At 40.4% G+C, this 26,372-nt stretch overlaps 1 protein-coding gene across 1 annotated transcript in view; it reads right to left on the bottom strand.

Annotated features, from left to right (window-relative positions):
• The window catches only part of grik3 (glutamate ionotropic receptor kainate type subunit 3), a 105,915-nt gene that overhangs the window by 14,369 nt on the left and 65,174 nt on the right, over window positions 1-26,372 (bottom strand). Inside the window, exons 6-11 of the mRNA XM_080472293.1 lie at window positions 24,310-24,480; window positions 21,392-21,535; window positions 16,861-16,968; window positions 14,599-14,712; window positions 11,424-11,627; window positions 3,556-3,779 (exon numbers count right to left, since the gene is read on the bottom strand). Of these exons, the coding sequence (XP_080328419.1) occupies window positions 3,556-3,779; window positions 11,424-11,627; window positions 14,599-14,712; window positions 16,861-16,968; window positions 21,392-21,535; window positions 24,310-24,480 (965 nt within the window). The remainder of the gene's footprint in view (window positions 1-3,555; window positions 3,780-11,423; window positions 11,628-14,598; window positions 14,713-16,860; window positions 16,969-21,391; window positions 21,536-24,309; window positions 24,481-26,372) is intronic.

Genomic DNA, 26,372 nt, shown 5'->3' on the forward strand with positions numbered 1-26,372 from the left:
CTTCGTTTCCCTCTTGAACAAAGCTGTTGCTTCCACAAGGAGAATTTTATAGACTGAATAATGGCATCTATTCTGAGAGTGCTATTTTAGAGTCCCTCTTTCAGTTTGGAGTAACTAAAGTACTGATGACTGCATTAGGACAACTCTACAAGCAGCGCTTGTTGATTTTTATTTTCGTCTTTAATTATTTTTGACCGCTTGGGACGGCAGAATCAACTGTGAACACTCATTACATTATGAGGTTGTTGTATAGGGCAGGAGTGGAAGTGACACATATAAAATACTCAGGTCAGTTATGTTACTGATCCTTTTGTGCTAATCTATTTCTACTTTCAAAAAATTCACGCTACAGATTACTGCTACCATTTAAAATATCCAAACCCATTGATCTACACTTTCAATAAGCAATAAGTTTGATACAGATTCAATAAATCCTGCTTCATATGCACGTGAATTGTATTGAATTTGTAACAAATGTATTAGATAAGAGAGAGCATCGATAAGTTTAAAAAGCATTTTCAGAAGGGTTTGATTTAAAGGGTATGATGAGCCTAGTTTTCTGCATCAGGGTCATTTCAGAGTGACGGGCCACTAATGGCGATGACCTTGTGGCATTTCATGTTTGAGATTGTGCTGGGAATCATTAACGGAGAATTTCTAGAAGACCTGAGCTTACATGTATGGTCATTTGGACATTTGCTTACAGTTTATACTATTTTCGCACACAAATAGAATCAACTAGGATGTTTTTTTAATGCGACAAGACCAAAGGCATTCATTAGTTTGTATTTAGATTTATATATAAAAAAGTCTTAAACCTGGAAAAGAGACTCTCTTTTATCAAATGTCACATCAAGATAGTTTAACATCAGCTGGTTCTGTGATTCTGTGAGCCTTCCTTTATAAGATCTCCTTGACTTTTCCCGGCTTTGTACTTAAAGGCGGCCAATGAGGCACAGAAACACGTTTTTTTCCGAGAATATTAAATGTCACATGATGGAACAGGAGCAAGGGACACTCCTCTTGAAGCCATGTGAAACCATACATGCCATTTCATTTGACATCTGCTGAAATTGCTGCGTCCCTTTTTATTGCAGGAGTCATTTTCACACACAGATGCTGAGATAAAACGTGCTGAATGTCACGGCTTTGTAACGTCAAAACATATGCAGGTTATGTGGAAACAGCAAATTCTTTTCAAATTGTGTTGTGAGCGTTGGCCTGAATATTTTGTCCCCCTCATCATCTTCTGATAAAAGCATTAAACACAAGGGAAAATAACATTTTCTTAAGCAGCTCCGGTCGTGACTTCAACGACCCCACTTGAACCGACTCCGTTGGTGCGTGCTGACCACAATGAGGGAACACGGCGTGAAAATGTTAATTGCAATTACATTGTCCAGAAGATTGATAGACCTCAATCTAATTACAGGCAGCAGACATCATTTCAAATATGTCGACTTTCTGCTTTCATAAAATGGTGCACAGGACTGATGGTTAATTGTCAAACAGCCAGTGGAGTCTTTTCCAGCCGCCATTCCTTTCTCATCGTAGTCCAGTAACACATCTGATCTGATGAACATTACCAGACTGTTTTGGGCCCAGCGATTGGTTCGCCGCAGTGTTGTTTCATGTGGATTAAAATGACCACAGTCAGATACACTCTCTGGTGTTTCTATCTCAAAAGTGTTTCTATTAATATTCCCAGCTCATCTGCCCATAATAACATTTGCAGACATCAAAGAGGCCTTGGGCAGGCAGCTGTTGTACAAATGTGGTACTCCCTACCTTTTTAATGGATTCCTATGGTCTCATTTTGTTTTACTTTAATGTTATATTGAAAGCCATACTCGTATAATATGTGATAGCGACTTCGTGCTCAGCCGAATTGCACAGGGACAAATGAAGACGAAAGGAATGCCTTTTTTCATTATTGGAAGTGCAATTTCTACATGGAGAATGAAACAACAATGATTCAATACACCTGCTCTCTCTGCTAATTTCTAAAAAGGTTGTGTTGACAAGCAGAGACATAAGCTTTTATTAGACTTTTAACACTACAGCCTCCTGATTTGGAAACTGACTGTTCGAACATTGAACAGATATTTTATATTATTACCGACTTGAGAGCATGTTTAAGATTTGTCTTTGTGTGTCTCATGTGAGGACCTGCCGTCAAAAAAGACGTTGTTGGGTGTGAATTTATCATTCCCAATGACATGTTTGACAAACTCTGAATGTTTTTTTTTTTTTTTTATTGTGAACACTATTTTATTCTCTGCATTTTATTCTGTAATTCTGCATAACTGCAGGTTATGATCCACAGATTGAACGGCGGGAGCAAAATACACTGTCTTCACACCCTCTTTATATTAAATTATAGGCTGATATAAACTTAAATAATTGATCTGAAAACAAAGGGCAACTTTTTGCCAGCTCCCAGGCACATAACTATTACTGTGACTTTATCTGTGATTTATCTGCAGATGTGAAATTCGCACATTTGGACATAGAATTTCAAGATATCTTACAGGATAAATCTCCCAAAGCAACAGTGAGGGAGGATTTTTGAAAAACGCCAATCCAAAATGTTTTCTGCCTGATATTGTTGATAATGTGTTGACACTTTTGTCCACCATTTAAAATTACCTATTTGTGTGTGAAGTAGACCCCTCATTGTTTCTGCGCTCTCTGATTTATGCTCAATTATGATGCACTTTTAAGGGATGTGGCCTTTCAGCTACGGCATCTAGGCCAGGCTCCAAAAAAATTGATGCAGTAATTTAAGATGATTTTGCACTTATGCAAAGCCACTCCAGAATTTGTTTGGTCTCACAGCGGCGAATGAGGATAGAGGAGTGCAGCTGTTTGCTCTCGAGCCCCAGAAATCCTTTTCAACGCCTGCTTTTCTAGAACTTCCTCAAGCACCACTTTGCATGAGAAGCAGCAGGAAATACAGACAATGATGCTAAAAGGATATTCATCATATTCATGACCCCCAAAATTACGAGTGAGATACTTTCAGCCAATCAAACAGATGATCTCTATCCATAATTGTGACTGATTCATTCCAGCTTGAATTTCCTTTATTTTTAACACACAAATGCGGGTGATCAACTATAAATAGCCGGCTCCGATAGAATTTCACATCAGGTGTGTACATCTTTTTGTACTTTTGTATATGATAATTACTCGAGTTATTTTTGTTTCCTCAAACATTTTTCCTCTTTTCAGAAGGTCATTTTCAGCTGCAGTGGCAACTAGTACAGGAAGCAAGAAATTGCATGCTGAAAGAGACTTAGAAACTCAACTGGAATTTTTTTTTTTTTTTTGGGGGGGGTATTTCTCCTCCCACTGCTGGGCTGTAGAGAGCCCATGCAGACATAAATGCCTTGATCACCACCCAGCACCTAGCACAGTATGATAAACTGACTCCAGTACTCGTACCCCAGCCCGTAATGACAACCGAGTAAATTACTACGTCCACTGAAAAGACCTCATGGAGAAGAACGTGAAGGGCTGAGAGGACAAATGCCGGGTAATGTCTGCACTTACCTTGCAATGACAAAAAGGACACAGCTCACACCCAAGTAGGCCAGGAGGATGTAGACCCAGATGTCGGGAGTCATCGGGTTCAGGAAAGAGAAGAAACCGTTGTTGGTGGAATTGGGCTTGCGGTACAAGATGCTGATGCCCGCGCTCATGAAGGGCTTGGAAAAGTCAATGAACTTTTCCCGTGCGTAGGTGATGGTGAGCGGCGCCACAGACAAGTCTGCTTTCTATAGTCGGGGGGGACACAGCAGAAAATAAACCGTAAATAGTATAATATATATTCATACTAAAAGTAGCAATGAAGATCTGGAGTCATTCTACAGAAGCAACCACATCTAACAAATAGTCATGTAATCTCAAAGCTTGTAAACTTTATTAAACAGCTTTAAATGATGAAAAGTAACGAGTTTGAGTTTCACTGGTATTCCTCTTCAGGGGAGTGATGCAAATATCAGTCACTGTGTACTTGCAAAATAATGGAATTTGATGTGTTTGTATTTAGTAATGGGGCTGGACATGCTATCCATCATTTAAAAAGCTTCATGTGCACTCATGATATAAATGACATGGGAAATATTACTAACGAGAGGCACCAATGAATATTTCCAGCACCTTGTTGAATCTATGCTACCATGAATTAAGGCATTTCTGAGGTAAACGTGGGTTTTACCCAGTACAGTACAAGCTGGGTGTAATTAATAAAGCGGCCATTGAGTGAATAATTAATATGTTTAATAAGTGCAGTTTGAGGTTAACCCGTCTCTGAACTCAATGCCTTACTTAGCCTCATACTACACTGGTCTGATTCAATATAATAATAAAAAAAACTAACAAAAAAAACCATTTCCAAATCTTTGGCTCCAACAGATGGAATAATTCATAACATAATAGATATCAAAATACAAGACAATGCAACTTGGACAGACAGGACAGAAAAAATGTGGACGCTTCTGCAGAAAGACAGTGATCACTTCAGTGCATTTCATTTAATCATAACACCTTGGAATTAAATGAGTTGCAATAATTTGTCATTTTAATTAACAGGATGATCCAAAACAATGTCTGAAAACTAGTACGTATAGTTATCAAACCAAACCGGGGTTTACATGAAGTTACTACAGGGCTGGTTCTAGTGCTATTGTCCCCCACAATGGTGACGTGAATGCAACATTTTTCTGTTCAATGGAATGCTTCCAATGGTGCCTTTCAGAACTGCAGGGATGTTATTCCAGAGTGAAGGATGAGGTCCTTCTTATAAAGCCATTATAAAGTGCTATTAGAGTGACACATGACACCGGACTACATTATGCAATGCACATGGCTGAGCATGGCGGTATGAGTTGCAGTCAATTATTAAATGTGTACGGCTGCATATTCAGAGAAGGTTAGCATTTATATCTCCGGCCCCCACAGCTCCTCTGCACCATGCTCGGACAGGAGGTTAATGAAACCAGCTGCTTGGTTCACGCTCGGATACCTCTTTCCTCCAAGAAACGGCACAACTCACAAAGGGAGGCTTTCTTTACTTCCTCCATACTGAGCAGTTGGAGGGGCACAAGGCCGGTTCTTACAACAGTTCGCCGTGCAGCATTTTCCATCAACTGAAATGACTTGTTTTTGGAACTTTCTGCTAAACCCTAAGACCTGTCCCTATAGGAACTCAGTGTACCACCTGCATAAAAACACAGCATTAATAAAATAAAAAGAAAATCAGCGAATTCATGCATCAATTCCCTGCCCCGCCTTTTTTTTTTTTTTCCTATAATGTAATATATTCCTTTGCATGCTCTATGATATCTTCTATCTCTGATGCTTAAAACAGGGAAAGGAAACTTTTATCATCTTAAAGGCGGGAAGAAAAAAGAAACATCCTCACTGCCAGGAGGCCAATTTGTGACTATATATTTTCACCACAATGATATATAACATTTGTGGTTACTTATTTAATCTAAAGAACAAACTGTATTTCTCTTTTAATCAGCATACATGTGTTTGATGTTGTTAAATTAAAAATAGAATCTGTTACACAAGATGAATGATATAAACATAGTTAATTTGACCTTCCTCCTCCCATCACTTGCAAAACAGATCATTTATTGATTCATGGCCGTCATTTCACAAAGTAAGGAAGGTTGCAAAAAAGGTTCCCACCATTTTATTTTCTGTTTGTGTTTTCGGGGTGTTTTTTATTTATTTATTTTTTTAAATAGCTATTTTAGCTTTCTATCGTTTTTGAGTCTATCAGCTATTACAATTTATTTTTTCTTTTTAGCCTTTGGTTTAAGCTGTTTTAGCTATTTTAGTCACATCCGTTTTATATTTTAGTAGTTCTGAGAGATTTTAGTGTTTTTATTTTAGTTTCAACTTTAACTCTGGGACCTTTGGGCTGTTTTTCCTTTTGACCTTTCCTCATGGCTGTAGCCATTTTTATCTGTTTTAAGCTTTTTAAATAACGTCTAGCAATTTATTCTTTCTTAGTTATTTTCCTCTCTTTGCACCGGTGTTCAATTAAGCTTGTTTCAACATATTTTAGTGAAAGATTGAGAGCCATTATGGAGCAACTAAAGAGCCTCTTGCCGACCACTGAACTAGTCCAACAGGCTATTGGAAGACCGATAATTGTATATATTATCTCCGCTCATTTCCTATCAGGTTAGCAATTAATTTCAATATACCTGTTCTCACAAACGACGCTATAAATGGCCTGGCGCCAATTCACATTTACAAATGACTTCAGTCACACACCACCACAGGATGCCAACACCTGATCACCCGACGACACTATTTTGATTTGTTTTAATCTTATTGGTGATCGCATTTTCTGATTTATCCACACTATTTTCTGAAAACCTTTTAACCGCATCATTTTCTCTGTGTGCGCTGCACTAAATACCACTTCGTTCCTTGATTTCTTCTTGAAAGCATTTTGTGACTGTCAGAGAAAAGTGCCATATCAAATACAGAAATGTGGCCGACGAGCCCCCAGTTGCCCACGTCTGACTTAAATCACATCTTTTCTTTCTCACTGATTCTCCTCTAAAGGCCCTTGGGCTATTCTCAACATGCAATACACTTCCAGTGTCTTCGATGGTTCATCCCTCAGATTCCGGGAGTAGCAGTAAACACAGGTCAGAGAAAACACAATTCCACTTTGCATGTGGCACTGAGGATTACGTGCTCCTGTGGTCCACGCCGTGGTACATAAATACACGGTGACCTCTGAAGAGATTTAAAGATGGGGGAAACCAGCGCGTCCTGCCGTGCAACCGCTGCCTCTCAAACTATTCAAATTTGTATTTCACAAAACTGTTCCCTCTGTTCTCCACCGCCACACGCAGCTTCGAAGCAACCTGCCACTCAACCGTAAGATCAACCAGCGCACAGCTCCAGACATCCCTATGGTGGGTTAATATACATGCCGCAAGTCCTTGTTCTTCCTTCCGCTTAAGCACACAAACTGGGCACAAGCAAGATAACCTGATAGCACCCTGCACCGTGCCACATGGCTGGCTGTTATCTTGGTTTGCAGATGGTAAGTCTTAGTGGTGTTCTCCCTGTGGACGCCCTCACCTGACAGCAGCCTTGAAGATTTCACGACACATTTTCTAGTCCACTGATTGTATACTTGTTAGTCATTGACTCTTTACCTGATTAATTATTTTAAAAGGATAATAAAACTGGAGATGCACCAGCTGTAAACATACACTGCACATGTACCGCTTGCAATATAAGTCTAAATGTATTTTTTGCTTTATTCTGTTTTACAATATGCATAGCGCCTACATATCATGTTTTCACACTGCAATGTGTGCTCCTTTAATAAACATTCAGAGCAGATAGAAGTGCATGTTTTTGCCTCAGCAGAACATGTAATTGCATAAAAATACATTTTGCTGAACTACACAATGGTTATGGCAGATAAGACAGCAATTTCTTCCACACTGACGCTAAGGGAATACAAAAAAGATCTGATTGGCCAGTAGGAACATGCGTTCACAAAACACTTGGTGGAAAATAAATGCACAGTGTGACAATGTTGTGCAGATAAAAAAAAAAAATACTAGTGTGCCTGGACTCTCTTGTGTAATGTAGTCTCACGGAAATATACAAAGGGCTAATTAGGAAGCATTCACGGTGTAATCAAGAGAGTGTTGTCTCACGTAGGCCGCAGAGCATTGTGATTGTGTGTCTGTGATCTACTCCGAGGATATCTGACAGGCAGCACAGACACGGTTTTGTTATGGTGTCAGTTGAACTTGTGTCCTTGCAGCTATAGGTCAGCCATTCTCACCACCAAGTCACCCTGCTGCCTCCAATCAAAATCAAAATCACACTTGTCTCTCCACTTTAGAGCTCGCCAAATATGTTGGACATGGTGTGTGTTCTCCCTCATTAAAAAACAGGGTAACTTCCTCTTTCGGATATAAATCTAATCAACTATCTAGTTTGACAAAGAGGAAGTAGGCTGACTATAACCTTCCACAGTTATAGCCGGCCACGGCTGAAGCAAAGATTAATTGCCATGACAGAAACAAATGATGTGCTGAGGACGCCATTAACATTTGCATCACAGCGTGATTAAAGTGATCATCTATTGTGACTAAATCAAGTTTAACAAGGCCTGTTGCATCATTTAGCACCTTCTAAACAATGCCCTTTGGCACCGTACAGAGCTTTGCGACGACACAGAGGAAAATACAGCACTGCATGTTGCACAGTGCTAAATTGCTGCACTTGGCAACATTGCACTTCCTCATTCAGGCGCTTTAATTTTGTTGGTCCAAAACGTCCAACATACCCGTGGAACTTATTTTTGGTGCCACGTCTCTCTCTGAAAAGCTTAATGAACTACAGAGTTGAGTGAAGGCTTACAACAAATTTTAATAAACTCGATTCTTGTTCTTGTTAAAAAAATAAATAAAACAATGTCACTCAATTGCTCATGTGCACTTGTGTAGTGTAGTTATGATTTATGAGCATACAGCAAGTGAGCTGATAGCAAAAAAAAAAAAAAAAGAACAACCTTTTAACTTTCAGGACCATTTTATCAGCTCTAACCAACTGCAGTTTTTATTTTCATTTGGGAGCTCAAACCTTATCTAACCTTTTGTAAGAAAAGGCTTATCTATCTACATTACAAAGAGGGGGCACTGCAGTTTTTTTTTTTGTTTGTTTTTTTAAGAGGTTAATCGAAAGTACTCACAAATTGAACAAATAATAAATCTTGACAGTATATTTACTTTTACCTATACTTGCAATAAATACATTTCATCCCAAAAAATGTTTCATAAATATATGTGGTATAGAGTACCAATATAAGAAAACAGCGATGTCCTCTGGAGCGTGTTACAAATTTAGCCAAAGATAAGAATTGCAGTTACAGTTGTTTATGGTTTTCCCTAAAGAAATCCGTATCCATGCTGGTTGCTCATGTCATCTCAGGGTCCGAATCCTGGAGCTTGGCGTAAAGTTTATGCTTCGGGTCTGCTGAATAATTATGCGACAGAATGTCTCATTTTGTGAAATTACAAACCAAAAGCAAATGTTGTATCTGCTGTCTTTGTTCAGCAGCTCACATTCGTATCACTGAAGAGGTCGCTTTCAGCAGATGCTAAATCTTTATGAAACACATGTAAACCTTATGTCACAAACAAGAAAACAACTGTTTTTGTTTTTCTTCTCCTGCTTGACTGAGCTAATGAGCAGACTGCCTGTGACCACCTGCAACCTCTTCGCCTTCAAATCAAAGGAAAGGCTAATACAAATACCGTATGTGCGTTTTCATTATTAATTTTTTTAAATGATTGAGTCATGCATCTCCATTTCATGCCAACTTTCTCTGCTTTTGGCAATCCGTTCCTTCCTCTAAAGGTTATTGTTATCAACATGGATCTTGCAAAAAGCTTGGATAGAGAAATAAAGTGCTGCAGTGGGAACCCACCTTTTCCAACCCTTTCAGCACCAAGCCATTGACTCCTGCCATACAATTCCCTGCACTAAATGCCACTTAAGCTATTACAAGTTTTCAGCTGAGTACAGCGCTGACCTGATGGGGCTGAGGACAAAGAGAGAGCACTGACAGGGACACTTATGAAATGCCAGCAGAGAATTGCAACCATCACTTCAATGTGAGGCTGCTTCATGGCAGCCGAGGCTTTGAGTTTGACACAGACAGCTCCCATTGCCCACTATTCCTCAGAGAGATGATTGCCGGCCTGTTCCCCACCAATCCTTGCAATATATTTATGCAGTCTTGCATGCTCTTCTTAGATATGTGGCTTATCCAGCTGAGGGAAGTGGTTTGTCTCAGTGAATGGCATCAGCACACTTGTAACTTTTAGGCAACCTTGACATAATTGTGCAATAAATGTAACTGACAGCTTTGCGGGCTCTTCCTGACTTGTGTTCAATCATAACTATTACCGGCCGCGTGGAGGACATCACCTGCACCGCGGCTCGGTGACATTTGTAAGGCTGCACGGTGATGTACGTTTTCAGTGCAAAGCGCAACATAATTGAGGAGAATCAAACACAATGGGAAGCATTTAATGTCTTCCTCAGAGCAAGACAGAGAATAACATCTCCTCCCTTCCATGTCAAAATTAACATGGAACTTATTTGATGCTTACTGTATGATCACTGGATCTTTTTTGGTTGCCTGGCAACTGCTCCCAGTTGAGAAACAAGTCAAGGCAAATAAACCCTGTGAAATCTGTTTTTTGCACCTAATAAACACATATGCTATACTTTAATAATTAGGGAGTTTTAGAGGCGCTGGACAGTGCAAAAGATTTGGTGAGGCTAGTGTGTTCTGATCTCTGTTTCTGAATAAGTTAAACAGATGTAGGCTTCAGCTTCACATCAGGGTCATCCACTTCTGATGTACGATAGAAGCCATTGTAACACTAATTAAAAACAAACAAAACATAGTATCGTTAATTGAAGATGCTTAAGAACACACACCTTGATTGCATCGTGTTATGTGAATTTCCTGATGTTTGCAGCTCAACTGAGAAGCTGTTTGTCAGTTGATGCCAGTCACACAGCTGAATAAAAAAGCCCTGCTTTTCCACTGGGAACCACAATTGCACCAATACAGGCTCAAGCTACCAGCACTATCTGCAAAAGATAATAAATATCCATCAGTCCACATAGAGCGAGAGTTATGTCGAAATGCTGTAAAGAGTCATATTATATGAACATAAATATATCAGTACTCCATGTACGTTCACTCAGTACTTGTTGAAATATTCAGCTAATTGAAATTCGTGTAGTTATTTATACATCCAGTGGAGATAGTATAGATGGGTTGTGAGAGTTTCTATAGGATTGTGGTACATTAGTAGCAGTGTTGACTGTTAAAATTGCTCACAACCAAAACAGTAGAAACAAGACTACAAATATGTGCCCCAGACAGCAACTACCGCAGATACTACAGTCACTATGACAACAGCCAATACAATCACGGCTACCAGTATATGTACCACTACCATTTCTATTACTATTCAAAACAGCTGCTACAATACATTCTACGACTGCCACTATTTCTACAACTCCCACTGCCTACAACTAGTACTAAAACTACTCTAGCTACTTGTACCATTATTGCCACCACTGCCACCATCAATACTACGTCAACCACTACTATTACAAATACAGCTCCTTCAAGAAACTACCAATATTATAACCACCATTGTTATGACTCCCACCACTAATAAACGACCACTGGCGCTACAATTACAATCACAACAACCACTCCAAATACTAGTATACATATATTAAAATACAACTACAACAAATGCCACCAACATTACTACACCTACAACAGCAACAGCAATCTATCAAATGAGAACTTATTGATTAATACTTACATGTTCTATAAGTTCCTTAATCATGCCGTTCCACTGGCCCTTGTCATCCTGGGAGCCGTATTTCCCATCGGGTACCAGACGGATCTCGTAAGTGAAGCCCAGGATGTTCGCCAGCTCTTTCAGCAAGTCGATGCAGTATCCTTCGAAACGGTCGTTCCCAACCAGCGCCTTGTCAGACTTCTTAAGCATGACATATGGCTCCTCCTGCACAGACCCAAAAGATCAAATGAAAAGCAATGGTGAGGTCAGCTTTCACAATTTGTTCCAGCACATGCGCCTAATTGAGGCAAAGTGATGCGAGCTGACGAGCCGCTGTTGCATTTAGCAGACAGCGACAGCAGATTCCTGCTCAAGGTGTAGATACGGGGAGCGTTGAATTATGAAAGAAGACTAAGGCTTTTACTTCATTGATGCAATAACAAAATGAAAACACAGCTACATTAAGAAGTAATGCAACTAAATGTCATTTATATTGCCATGGCATGCCAGGTCTTTTCCGATAGTGGCAGCACCGTGAAACATAAGGTATGTTTGCATAATGAATGTGCTTACAGTTTTGAGCTAACTAAACCCAGTGTCTCCCACACACTGTTGTGCATTGACCTATATAGCTTGTGCACAGGTCGGTTCATTTTATGGTCAGGTAGCCGACGCTCTTTACTAGCCTGTAATATCGTGCCTGGCTGCTCATAATTTGGGGCTGTATAAAAGCTTGATTAGGAACAGAATGCAGCAGTGAAATGGAACATGCCCACAACGCTGCCTTCATCAATTGTCACCAGCCTCCAAGGGAGAGCAACTGAGCTGATGCCTGCAGTGACAATGACTAACACAGAATTGCTCGTAAATGATTTCCTTTATTTAGTGCCTGTTACCATTTGCCTGCCAGATAGACTTGCATATCCCGCTGTGCATTTCAAAACATGTTGGACCATTTATGCAAAAGCTGTAATACAATTTATTGCCTCCAATAGCCAGATGTATAATTTACAAACTGAGCTCAGAAGAGGAGTAATTGATTCTCTTGTGAAGGTGACCCCTTTCTTTGTGTGTGTGTGTGTGTGTGTGTGTGTGTGTGTGTGTGTGTGTGTGTGTGTGTGTGTGTGTGTGTGTGTGTGTGTGTGTGTGTGTGTGTGTGTGTGTGTGTGTGTGTGTGTGTGTGTGTGTGTGTGTGTGTGTGTGTGTGTGTGTGTGTGTGTGTGTGTGTGTGTGTGTGTGTCACAGATGAGAAAAGATGCAGTCTGAGAGGAGAAAAAAGGGAGGCATGGCACTCTTTATTCCCTCAGGAAATTATTTTATGGGGTGAGGCAGAGGTGGTGAAAGTGTAGGTGGAAGGGGGGTCGGAAATAAGACGTTGAGTGCCCTGGTGGCATGTCTCTTAAGAGTGGCACAATACGAACATCAATTTGGCCCTAATTTATTAAATAAATTCCAACTAAATGGAACCGCCTGGAAAAACACACAGTAAATGATAAACATTGTTGTTTGCCATGAAAGTATTAAGCCGCTTGGACATTAGAATTAGGATGGCCCCTTAAATAAATAATAAGATATGAATACTTGATGACAATGCATTTAGGGAGTAAGCGCTTAGCCTCAAACTTTGCTGAAGTCGTCCAATTAACTTGATCAAAAAGTTTGCATGTTAAAGGAGAAAGTCATTACCATCTGTTTCGAGCCTTCCAATCCGTGCTATTCCCCAAGGTTTGGACTCGAATCAAAGTGTTTATTTCACATCTACCCTCACAATCGCAGCATGGGCGTGCATAACAGTAAGAGGAGGAAGGTGGGCCTGCGCAGACACATTACAGGCAATGGAGTGCAAACAATTAATGTAAGGGGAAAAACACATTAAGCGCCTTAATCTCTTCAACAGAGTTATCACTATAAAGCTGTCAGACGTCTTGTTCATGCATCACTGGAATCAGTTTGATGCAATGTCATTACACCGAGAGGGGAGATTGATATTAAAGTTGAAGCTCTCTTCTTGGCAATTCCGAAATAGTCAGTTTTATGATCTTAATCTAATGATTCCCAAAGAGAGAGCAAATGAACAGATGTGTCAGAAATATGACAGAAAAAAAAAACCCCATCCCAAATATTTGGAGAAAACTTAAAATTGTGCTTGTAACCCTCCTTGTATTCTGAATAACAGCCCCATATGGCATTAAAAGCATATCCACTGGTGTTTCCTTGTAGAGTAGTTCAATATTAAACTGCCTAAATCCTTGTTCCATTTCTCCTCTTAGAGACAGAATTAACATGGATGGCACCCAAAAGGCACTAATTACGTCCTACCTTGACCGTACTTGTCATAATTGCCGCTTTGTACTCCCAATATAGACATAATAACAGTGTTTATCATTGTAGCTTGTATATCTGTCCTGAAGGGGTATGCATGGCAAACCGTCTGTGCCAGCAGCACCATGTCAGCGCCACACAGACCCCAACAGCAAGTGACAGTGTTAACTACACCTCTTTCCTCCTTTCAGTCTGAACATGTAATTAATATGCTCTCGACAATCGTTTGTCGCCTATTTTTTCTCTCTTTTAGCAAATCTTAAAGCTGATACGTCTGCATATTACAATAAAGTAGAACGTATAATCTATGGTTTCCCTATGTTTATATTTGATCAGTTATACAGTGACAGTCACTGAGATGTAAACTGAGCAAACCTCTTTCTGATGTAGAAATGTTTTGAGAGTTAAACATTGCGGTTGTTTTCATACTGAAATATCACTGACGCAAACAGCTAAACATACATGGACAGTTAAAAAAAAGATATAATATTACAGGGAAGTTAATTGTTTTTGTGAGTTATTTCTACACTTAAAACACATAACACTAACACCCCCCCCCCCCCCCCCCCCCCCCCCCCCCCCCCCCCCCCACCAAGCAGCTTTTAATTTTTTATTTTTTCATTGTCATATTACTGGCCTCTTGTTATAAAGAAAAGGAAATGCATCTAAATCTTATCAAATGTTTAAATATTTGGAAATGTTTATTTGTACATGTGAGAAATCTAAATGTGTATTTGACATTTTTCAATGGATTTTATTCCATTTCCCATATATATTTCTGAGCTGCACCTATAAGGTTTGATTTACAGTCTTTTCAGAGGCAAAGCTGGGAAGGACATCTTTTTACGGTACACAGACTACACAGGTGACCTACCAGGATGGTGGTGATGACGAGGGAGCGGTTAGCCAGGGAATCGGTGATGTTCATCCCTTTTCGCTTGGGCACTTCGGTGATGTTAAGACCTCCCGACACACTCCACTTCCCCACCTGAGGAAGATGAAAAGTGTGTAGTTAAGTGTTCTGTGTCTGTTGGTGGGCTGTGACCTCAGCAGACTCCTCCGCCAACCATCTCCCACATTAGTCCCAGGTTGAAAACGGCTCTGGCTGCATTAGATGATTGGCTGAGTCACCTTTTATCATCAGTCCGGGGTGTTTTGGAAAGCGGGGGGGGGGTACTTTAGCGTGTGACTTGAAAAGAATTGAGCACAATGGGTGAATCTAAGAGACTGGAATCACTTGAAGGGAGTGTGTACTATCCCAACAAATCACAGTCGAATTACAAAGAGAAGAAAATTTCATGAGCAAAAAAAAAAGAATGCAGCCTAATGTGAAGGAGCGGTGAGAGTCTGCCGTGTGTGCAAATGTGCACAGAAAAAAAGTAAGGATCAACAGTAAGCCTGACAAAACAGAAACGTTATTAAAAGTAGCAAATAATCCAAAAAGCTTAGGGATAATTTGAATGAAGATGCAGCACAGGGTTGCTGGTTGGATCGCATTGTGAAAGTAAATTTTCTCTGCAGTCTCGGTGAGATAAGCCTAGAGATTTCAGCAAATAAAAGGAGTTATACATGCACGACGCCTGCAGGCAAAGAATCCCTGCATATTGCAGAGACGCACTCTGGAACATATCATTAGCACAAATAGTCCTGTGGCTGTCGGTAACAATCTCTGTTTGCAAGTCGAGCTCCGAACCCTCCTCCCATCCTCTGTTCCTACAGACAGAGCTTTTAATATTCGCTGAGGTTTGTGCTTGAGGTGGATCCATTTTAAAGATGAACAACCCGCCCCTACCCACGCCTCAAAAAGCATGAACGTTAGTGTCCTCCTTGCCTAATCCAGTGAGCGGCATATGCTCCAATTTGAAAAGCACATTAGTTACAGCTTGTCACACAACCAAAGAGGACTCCAGGAGAAAGACTTAAAAATATCCGAGTGCTTCCCGCTTTGGAAAATTCTTTCTAATTGTACCCAATTACAATTAACTCAATTCATTAAACATGATTAGGAAAAAGGCTTCAGCAAAAGTTATTTACTCATGTACCCACACGCAGGGTATTACACTTATCTCACCCTCCTGAGCACACCGGTGTTGAACCAAAAGTGACTTTCCCCAAGAACCTGTTCATAATTCTAGCATGGGCTCAAACTTGGGCTAATATTCAATTACAATGGATTAGTTGAGGAAAAAAGTCCACATCTTAACAGGCTCAAACAGTTAAAGCCGATTGCATGGACACGCACGCACACACACACACACACACACACACACACACACACACACACACACACACACACACACACACACACACACACACACACACACACACAAGCAATCTGCAGCGGAGCGCTGGATCAACGCTAACATGCTTTAGCGTCGGATTTGTCAGCGACACAATGAGAAGACACTAATATGGCATCAAATACTTTCCAAAGATGACTGTGCTTCAACTTAATTGACCACGTGCAGGACAAGATGCCAGTGAAAGGAAGAAAAATCATTTCCAAGCTTCAGACTTACAAGCTCTATCCTTGAACAGAAGGGTTACAAGCTGAAAAGCCCCTGCTATTATATAGTCTTGAGCCTTTAGGGAGTACTTGAGGAAGTCATAATGGGACTTATCCCTATTTGATGTATTCATAATGTATGAAAGCCCCTTAGCAGAGAATAGCAGTTGTAGTCCAAAAGCCCTCCAGTACAATAAAATAACTTCTACATTACTAACCCTTTAGTTTGTTTTTGTTTTTTTTGTTTTTTTTTTCTTTCCTTTTTGTGAAACATGTTTATACAGCTCATTACCACCAAACAGCATTCTGGGCATCACCTCAAATTATCATTAAGAGAGGCAGCAATTAACACCCTAATGTGTACCCTAATCCAATTTGCTTTATGATCCACTAACTTATGCTTATGTTGAAACAGCCAATTTGCTTCCTTGTTAGGAGGTAAATGATACTGTCAAATTGGTATTATCTGTTCCACATCGGGAGCAAAATCGAAAGTGTTTCTCTGGAATCAGTAATCCAATAAATTCTTTTTATGGTATAGTCATCACAGAGGCATCTCTTTGTGTTGTGCTCTTATTCCATCACGGCACAGAATGCCACATTAAAACTACACATTTTAAGGACAAGTACCTTTTCCAGTCCGTCTTCTTTAAGACTCACGATGTCCAAGTCGAAGTCTGTGCGAAGGCCCGTTGTCTTGTTGAAGGACAACCTCCCCGTCAGACCATCCCAGTGGGACTGAAAACAACGGAATTCACGGCTTAAATATATTTATTTGCAAAAAATGAATTGGCAAACTTAAGACATTGTGGCATGCTACATAAAATCAGGTTAAACATAATCATTTTCTCTCTGAATCTGCTTAAGGCTAACACAGAGCGAAAAGCACTGGGCTAACATGGAGACAAACAGTCTCCCCCACACACAAACATCTACTAATTAACAAACAAGTCTTTAGGAGAAATTCAGACAGATCTCATTTGGTTGGATAATGGTGGTGGAGTGGAATTTTCCAGCATGTTCTTCCTGCGCATGCAGGTACTTCACTTTTGAATGTCAGTCTTTCTGTGTTTGCCCTGCGATGGACTGGTGACCTGCACCTGTGTGTATCCTGTCTCGGCCCATACTAAGCTGTCGTGGTCTACTTCCTGGACTGGATAAAGAGGTATAGATGATGGATCTTCTGCCTGTGAAGAGACAGTGCTAACTATTTCTAAACTGTGCAACACAATTCATAAAACTAGGCTATAGCAATGTACTTGCCGACACACACAGGAAGAACATGCAGCTTACAAGGAAGCTTGGCGAGCAGAATCAAACCAGAAGCCTTCTTGCTGTAAGGTGATGGCACGGGTACACTATACCACAGCGACTAAACATCAACAATCTAATTGTACTAAAGTCTAAAATCCATTTCGTTCCATCATTCTTGCTAAAGGTTGCACCGCCATGTTGTTTAACTTTACCTTTGGAGAGTGTTTATAGTTCCAATGTGGTGCATTGGTATGACACTTGATATCCTTATTTCTTTCTTGCATGTTTCACTGTAAATATATCGTCACAGAGGTGTGTGAGTCTTGTTAGGAGGCATGCTTCATCGAGAGAGTTCACATGTACACGTGCACAGACCGACCAAAGGTAAAGACAGACTGCATTTCCTTTTTTTAATTACATTTTACATTTCAACGCCTCCGATGCATTTTCCCTCCAGACCGCAGAGTTAATTAACAGCCATCTCCTTTTTGCTTGATTCCCCATGAGGTGGTGGTGGTGGTGGTGTGTGGGGGGGTTATAACTGCCCCTGTTACAATTCTGTGATACCCACCCACATAAACATGTGTACGAGCAAACACAAGCCGGTTTATGACCAATGCCTGCAGCCACTGTTCTCGTCTACCTCCATAGATTGTTTCTGTCTATATCGGCCATTGTTGAAGAGTGTTTTTATTGGTGTGCAAAGCTTTCAGGGTCACTATCATTTCTTTCCTTTCTCTCCACTCAACTGGTGCAATAGGGTAATCCATCCCTGCTTGTCAAGCCACAGCACTTTTCTGATATTTAAAAATCCAAACGGCTGCCGCCGTGCAGCCCATGGCTGCCTGTCGACACTGTGGCTTGCCAGAACTTGTTTTGAGAAGATCGAAGCTTCAAAGAGAAATTTGTGGCACTCTGTTTTTCCGAAATCCCCTCATACCTCATTCCCTCTGGCCCCCTGCCATGGAAGTGGGTGGCATGTTCAAACAGCTCTAATTCAACGAATGACATAAATGCCTGAGCCATATCACATCCTGAGGGCCAATTCGACCTTCACAACATGTCACAGTCCTGTCTTGCAGCTGGCGTAAATCAGACCTGAGTTAGCGTTTTTATAACCAAACACAAGTTTATGTTTTTTGTCAGTACAACAATGTAATCAGATTCCTTTGCTTTTCGTCACAATCATGGGAAGGCATCTTATAAAGATGACTCACTCTTTTGTTGTTGTCTTTTATACTCAAGTATTAGAAACACATGCAGCAATATGGTATAATTCTACATAGCATTTGTATTGCACAAATATATGTTTATATAAATTTGACACATGTGCTGGTACTCAATAATCTTGTACTGATTTCTATTATGTCAGTTAGAAAAATTACATTTATCATATCAGCCATCAGATTTCAGAGCAATAAATTCTCAAGGAAGAAAGCTGAACTTTCTCAGCTGTGAAGCCATTTGACTCTATCAGTCCCGGCGATCAGTAAAAGTGTCGAACCCACATTAACATTGCTGTATTAACATTTTCATTGAAGCAGCATTATAAATGGGTGAGAGTTATCTGGCAGGGTTGTGCATGATTTATGTCTGAGCCTGCCCCATAGCACACTTGAAGAATTCTATTCGACCTAACCAGCCTCAGTTTGTAAAGCAGTGGTGTGGGGTATGTCTCCCCAGGAGGGCACCAAAGAGCTTCAGGAGTTCTGGCGGGTCACAAAGATGCCATCACACAGTTTGATATAGAGAAAAAAAAAATAAAAAATCCTGATTAAAAGAAATACAAATGTAATGGTGACAAAATAAAATAATACAAACACTGGTGTAAAACTACAAGTGTAACAGTTGTGACAGTTGCAGACTATATAATAAGGATGGCCAGTTTTGGCACAGTTTTGTTCAAGCGTTGGGGCGTCATTCTGTGACAATCCTCTTGCTCTGAAGTTTATGGTGTTGGACTTCATAAAAGTGCTCATTGCTCAATGTTTAATTCTGAAGCTCCAAGACCAACAGGATGGTTTGTTGTCCATATGTGATTCCAGACACGCATTGTCTTTTTACAAACGTGCATTTTCATCACGATTCAGCTCGCGACTATCAGCAAGAGAAATAATGCGCAAACCCATGTTGCAGCGCTGCCTGAAATCCGACAAATGTGTCTCGCTTAAGTGGCTCTTGAAACTGCATCTGCAGAAAGCCTTGACACACATATCAACACCTCTCTGGTGTTGATGTCCTGCTGTACAATAACCAACCGACAGGTTTTTTTTTAGTGTCCTGCTCATCCCTGAAAAAAGAATTTAATTAAATATCTCAAACATGTGCACCATCTCTTCACCTCAGGAGGACGGACGGATACCAAAGATGTCTGAGTTATGCGCAAATCATTTTGTTTGGAGGTTAAACTAAAACGTTCTTTGCTTACCATTTAACACAGCAAGCTGAGTGTTTGAGCTCTAAATGTTTCAAACACTGCATTTCAATACACATCGAGGAAGTGAGACCGATGTCATCTGGAAAGATCAGGGATTTTTCTTTCAAGGATGTTGTCTGCTGTTGGTGAAAAACCTTTGGGGGGACAACAAGCTGTGGCCATTTAAAATCTCCCACGCACTCCAATTTTTCTTCAAAGCAATGCATTAGGGCCTACAACAGTTTGCACTTGTTTACACTTTGTTTTCAAGCCCTTTTCCGACCCTGTTTACCACTGAGCTAGACAGCTTAGCTTCCCACAGACTGGAGGAGGAGTGGCCACTGATACCAAGTATGTGTGGACACCCTGCATTCACTCAGCCACTCTGCCCTCTCCAAAGACGCAGGTCACTGGACCTACAGTATGTAGGAGGCACTGCTTACCTACAAATCCCCTGCCTGCCCCACAGAATGCAAAGCAACGACCCGCCACTGGCACGGTATGACAAAGGGATTTATGTACTTTTGTGATGTTTAAAGGTGACCGGCAGAGCCACGACGACGATCCGCTTGGACTCTGACCCATGTGCCTTTGAGCAGTCTCAGTGTTTTGCTCCTAAGCATGACAATAAGAGGACGATGCAGCGTGGACACATTGTGGTAGATTGAGAAGGTTGCTGTCGGGCTGAATACGGACACGGTCCTCAACTGAACCTCAAGAGAGACTCCAACGTTAAAAATGACGCGAAACGGTCAAAGAGCATGCATGAGATTGGCCACAAATGCTGACAGCACGCTTTGCACTGAGGCATGTATAACAGCAGCAGTCAAAGTGAGTTGTCATCTGTTTTGGTAAAGGAAGTGGCTGAGGAAAAGGCTTTATCTCTAAATGTTCCCACGGCTGAGGGATCCTGGTTAGTAACGGAAGCTCGTGTAAAACTCAGTAGATCCAAGAGATTAATGATTTAATTCAGCTGTCATGTGAGTGATTATATGAAGAGAAAGAAAAACACAAAACAAATGGGATTCCTGCCATTTTTAACATCTTTAAACCACACCCAAGACAAATACAAATGATTTTGTTGTTTGAACAAATGAAGATACAAATAGCAGCGTCTCCACACGCGCTTAATCTGCCATTTTGCAGAGGCTTGTTTTTGTATTCTGAGTAACTGTCAGACAGTCATGTTAGATGAAATAGGAGCCGATTACACAAGTTGTGCTTTCAAAAGGTTACAGTACATGCTTTCTGAAAAATAGGTTATGAATACAGGGAATTTATGAAGCTGCCAACAACGGTGCTTTGATGCGTCTATCAAGACCGGGTTTACTTTGTGTGCGGATGTGATTGATATGCTGGATAAATATCTCGGTCTCGGGTGACTACATGATCCCCACTCCGCTCCTGTTGTCTTGTTCGTCACTCAATCAGTATGTTCCAATATAAATAACTCGAAAATCGAAAAGCGACAGGCCAAAGGTGCCTCATCACCTCTTTGATGAAACTCATGAAGCGCCCTCCGAATCTCCAGGGTTTGTGACGGTGGCACTGCAGCGAGTTCACCGTCATCTGCGGGGCGTGCTGGTACGACACGGACACAATGTGGACCGCGTCATAGGTCAGAGCTGCATCTGTCTGGAATAAGGGGTGAACATTGTGTTAGCTGGTCGCTTGTAAAACTGGTCGCTTGTAAAACAGAAGAAACGGTTAAAGTCATATTTTGTAACGTTTACATGATTAGAGATTTTGTTTCCTTAAGATCACTTGTATGTTCTATCCCTGTACTTTCCCCGTGTTTTCTCGTTATTGATCATGTTTGTTAAAAAAGATATACAATTAACATTTTGCCTGCTATCATTTTCTAAGTAATAACACGATTCACTATATCATAAATGCTGCCTCAGCAAAAAAAACACCTGGCAACACAGTTGTATGTGGTTAAATTAATTATTAATTATTGTTATTAACACCACATCAAGAAATCGTGAAGTGAAAAACAGTTATCACTCACTTTTCTGAATGGTTTGCTGAAACATTACTATAATATATGGAAAGATTTACCTTCAAATGTGTGAAATATTTTTCTTCACCCATGACATATAACAACGTGACAAATATGTCAGGCTAAAATGTGGCAAGCTTCGCATCATCTTTAGTGAGTTAAATCTGATATGTTAATGTGAAGAGCTGCACTGGGTCTTAGTGAGAATGTTGTAGGTTTGGACTTTTCGTGATCTCTCTGTCTGCACTTTAATCACTGGGTAAAAACATGCAAGTGAGGTAAATGTATTATTTCTTCTTTTTCTGAAAAGGATTGAATTGCCATTAGGATGTAGGTAACTGTATGCAACACTTCAATGACCTGAAAAACAAAATTACAGACATCCACACATTTGTTACCTCACACATATTTTAGAATATCTTCAAACTATAAATTAAATACTCTCTAACGTGGAATGGAATCCACTAGACTCCCGAGTATGCTACTAGGCTGGATTCCTTCTCATGGGCATCGAAGTGTCGGTCAGCCATGTGTCAGCATCCTGAAAACTCTTGCTGGAGACATAGGAACTCTCTCACTATTATATCAAAACAACATTCAAATGTATTAAGAACAAAGCGGAAAAGAAAATGTGTTGATCTCCTTGAGGAAAAATAATGACCTCTCTGCACTGAACTTATATACAAAGTTAACATTAACTCCACATCCTGGGAGCAGTGGGCTGCCACAGCGTGGCCCCCTGGGAGTTGATGGGGGTCATTGATCTTGTTAGGTCACCATCATGGGTCAACTATCTGTATTGGGTTCATACCTGGTAACCTTTCTTGTCTAACCTCTAGTCCACCACTGCCCGCTTTAATTATACATGATATTACAAGCTTTGCTCGCTATATAACCTTATTTTTGACTTGTCTACGTTACTGACTGTATGATTAAGTAAAATCGGAGAGTATATCACATTTCCACTTGCAGGTCACATCTTGCTCTATCTTCCCTCTGAGGAGCATCGCTGAGCTGACGTCCGGATGACTTGGGCCATTTGAGAAAGCTAAAGTCACTATCATTTTCCTAGAAAACATACCGAGACAATGACGCATGAACCATCATAAAGAACCCATTTGAACAGGAATGGCTCTGAAGGGATGCACCTGCTCATAAAAAATAAAAGTTTTGGGGAATGGTGCATTCAAAGGATAATTTGGTTTGAAAGGGCTTAGCGAACGCTCTCTACACCATTACATCCATCATGACTTTACTGTCTGCAATGTTGAAGGCATAGACTCATAACTCGGAAATATTCTTGCTAATATCTGACCCTGCTATCATCATGCGGCAGGCAAATTTCCTACCGGTGCCATTTTTCTCCTTTGTCACTCAGGTTCAGGGTTTTTGGTTCATTGTAGCAACAGCTTAAAGAGAGCAAAAGAAACTGAATTCCATTAGTTCAAGGTTGAGCACTGTGTATTTCCTCAATCTTGGCTTTACACAAATAATTTACGGTCTCGTATCCAAATCTTGTTTACGATTCTATAATGGCTCTTGCCTTTAAAATCAAAGACACTTATTGCTCTTCAGAACCTTCAGGGACTAACGACTCACAACTTGAAGTGCAATCATTTTTGAAAATAAAGCTAAACTCAAGATTTATACCAATCTACTTCATACCATATGGTTTTGTTCTGTGTTAGAGCCGCAGCCTGAGACAATAGCTTGTGTAAACCAGTGTTTCTTAACATGGGGTGCGGGACGTTCTCGGTCGGGTTGCCAGAGATCACAGTTAGGACCCCGAGGCTTTGTCAGCACTGAGGATGTCTAAATCGGATTTGCACTTGTCAAAGAATAACCTATAATAAGACCTGCTCATGGGCATACTCTCACCCATCTCTGCTGTGTTGAAATATTACAATTTGATCTATTAGACAAAGCACTCAAACAACTGAAAGAGCCACTGATGCAGAGCGGGAACAGCGCAGTCGCTTATCCAAACAGATTTCTAATGAGTACAATTAATGGTGCAACCTTGCACAGAAGCCTGAGCACCTTGCCTCCAAGAAAATGAATACCCCACCAATTTTGTACAATCTAGAAACCGTCTACTGCTTTTCTGTTTAAGGCTCATGCTTTTGGATGTTGGTGCAACCACTAGGATTAGCTTTATGGCAACGTTAAGGCAAATCAGACACTTGTCAAGCCGGGGGGGCTTCAAAGAAACACAGTAAGGAACCACTGGCCTAAATCATGAGGGTCATAAAAGAGATTGATAGGGGGATTACTGCAGAAGTTAGTGAAAAGGGTTAAAATTGTCATTCGATAATGACAAAAGACACACGTGATAGATGAGACAAACTGTTCTTTCGTGACATTTTGAAGGCAGACCTAAAATGTAACGAGCAGTAATAAAACATACCGTCATGATTCCCTCCAGCAGGCCTGAGTCGGGCTTGGGTGGTATCTGCCTCTCCATTGACCATTTCTCCACAATGGACGAAACCTGAGGATTATCCACATTGAGGATACGGAAGCCCGTCATGTTGACGCCACAAAAGCGATACGGCTCCAGGTCGATGGCCATGAGGTCCTTTTGAGAGACGAGAGCAGAAGAAAGAATGGATTCTCATTTAGTCTGCTAGCTCTGAATGCCTTTGATGAAAAGTATCTATTGGAGGATTTGTCTCCTTCCAGGGGGAGACAATAATGGAACAGCTGATTCAAAAGATACCTGCATTATCAGACACTTCATTAGGTACATCTGTATAATTTTTTCAGATCCAGCATAACGGTTACAACATAGAATCTGCCGTCACAAGGAGTGAGTGAGTTTTACAAACATCACAGCAAGCCATGTACATACAATTGCACATATAATATAATATAATTAATTTAAACTTCTCATAGCAAAGGCAGATATCAAATTTGTAAAGGCAGAATTTATAGCACAATAATATTCAATTGCACAAGTGTACCTAATGAAGTGGCTTGTGAGTTTATATTACAGTCGATCAGGAGATGAATCCTGTGCGAAGCACTTAAATAAATGAAATTTTAAAAATGCTGTAATGGCAGGGCTGTTGCAAGCAAATCTTTTTAGAATTGACAAATTATTGCTTTTTTGTTTAGTTTTTTTCTTCATCATATTGAATTATTCTTCAAAAACTGCAGGCATGCCATATGTTTTACCCTATTTATTTTAATTTTTTTTCAATGTGAATGAGAATGTTTTGATTTATGTTTGCAGCACAGAATTTTTTTTTTTTTTAAAAAGCAGAAGAAAACCCCCACAACTCTGAATCATATCAATAATTCAACACTTGCATTCCCTCAGAAACTTCTAAGCAAAAAGCAATTCAATTTGAGCGGTTGTAATTTCTGGGGCAGCCATTGTAGCTGAAGTGTGAAGTCACATGTTGACACGTGTCGTGTCAGAATGGGCTTGGGGGGCTCGGGGAAAGACATTTGGATGAACATAGATATTTCATTAGCACCCTGTGGGGTTAGTGCTGGGGGAACAAGAGCGTGTAAGGCACTTAGTAAAGAAACTCGCTAGTCACTGAAATACCTCTCCTCCTCCTCCTCCTCCTCCTCTTCACTTTCCCACCCGAATGCTGTACAGTGCTCTCTTTTATAAGGCGAGATCAAAGTGAATCACTATTGTTCTATATGACACTCAGAGTCGTGCAGAGTCGAGTAGGTTACAAGTTTCTTTGAAGCTAAGAATACAAACTAACTGGGACAGAATTGTTTGTAAAATATAATTCATCTTTTGTGGCTTTTTGGGGACATCAGAAAAGCAACTTGTTCCAATTACAAGTAAATTTTTCAACTCTGTATAATCCCACAACTGGTGTTGCAGAGAAATCTCTCCGTGGACAGGATGTTGTAAATCTCTGACCTCATGCAGAAGTGTTTCAGTGGGTGCAAACTTCTCGGTTTAGGTTCTCGTGGATAGCTCCTGCATGACAGAGGCTATGACAGGCTCATTTCAAAGGACAAGCAAGTTATTACCCGGTACCACTGTGCTGTTGCCTTTTCACGCTCTAATAAGTCGGGATCCCCTCAGAAGATAATACACAGACATCACTGAATTGCATCAAGAGCAAAACATATTGCCTTATGTACCATGTGAGGATTTTGGATCATACCAAGCTGCCAGGTAAAACGTTAATGTCTGTTAGTAATGCAGCTTTCGATAGACTATATCTCACACTTTGCTTCTGTAAAGATCCGCTGAGTGAAAAATATCACTGTTGCTGAATCTCAAGTCAAATAAGATTCTTTTTTTTTTTAGGAAACTGATACTTTAACACCGAGACAACTACATTTGATGTCATGAATAACACTTTATCAAGCACAACTAAGCTAGTAACACAATCACGACTATTGCAGGTTCAGTAAGCATATTAATTGTCGCTTGTTTTGCATATTATAAATGTAGAACTGCAGAGTTGCTGTCCCTCTTTGCTCTACTTAATG

Source organism: Lipophrys pholis (assembly GCF_963383615.2).
Source record: "Lipophrys pholis genome assembly, chromosome: 9".
Taxonomy (NCBI): domain Eukaryota; kingdom Metazoa; phylum Chordata; class Actinopteri; order Blenniiformes; family Blenniidae; genus Lipophrys; species Lipophrys pholis.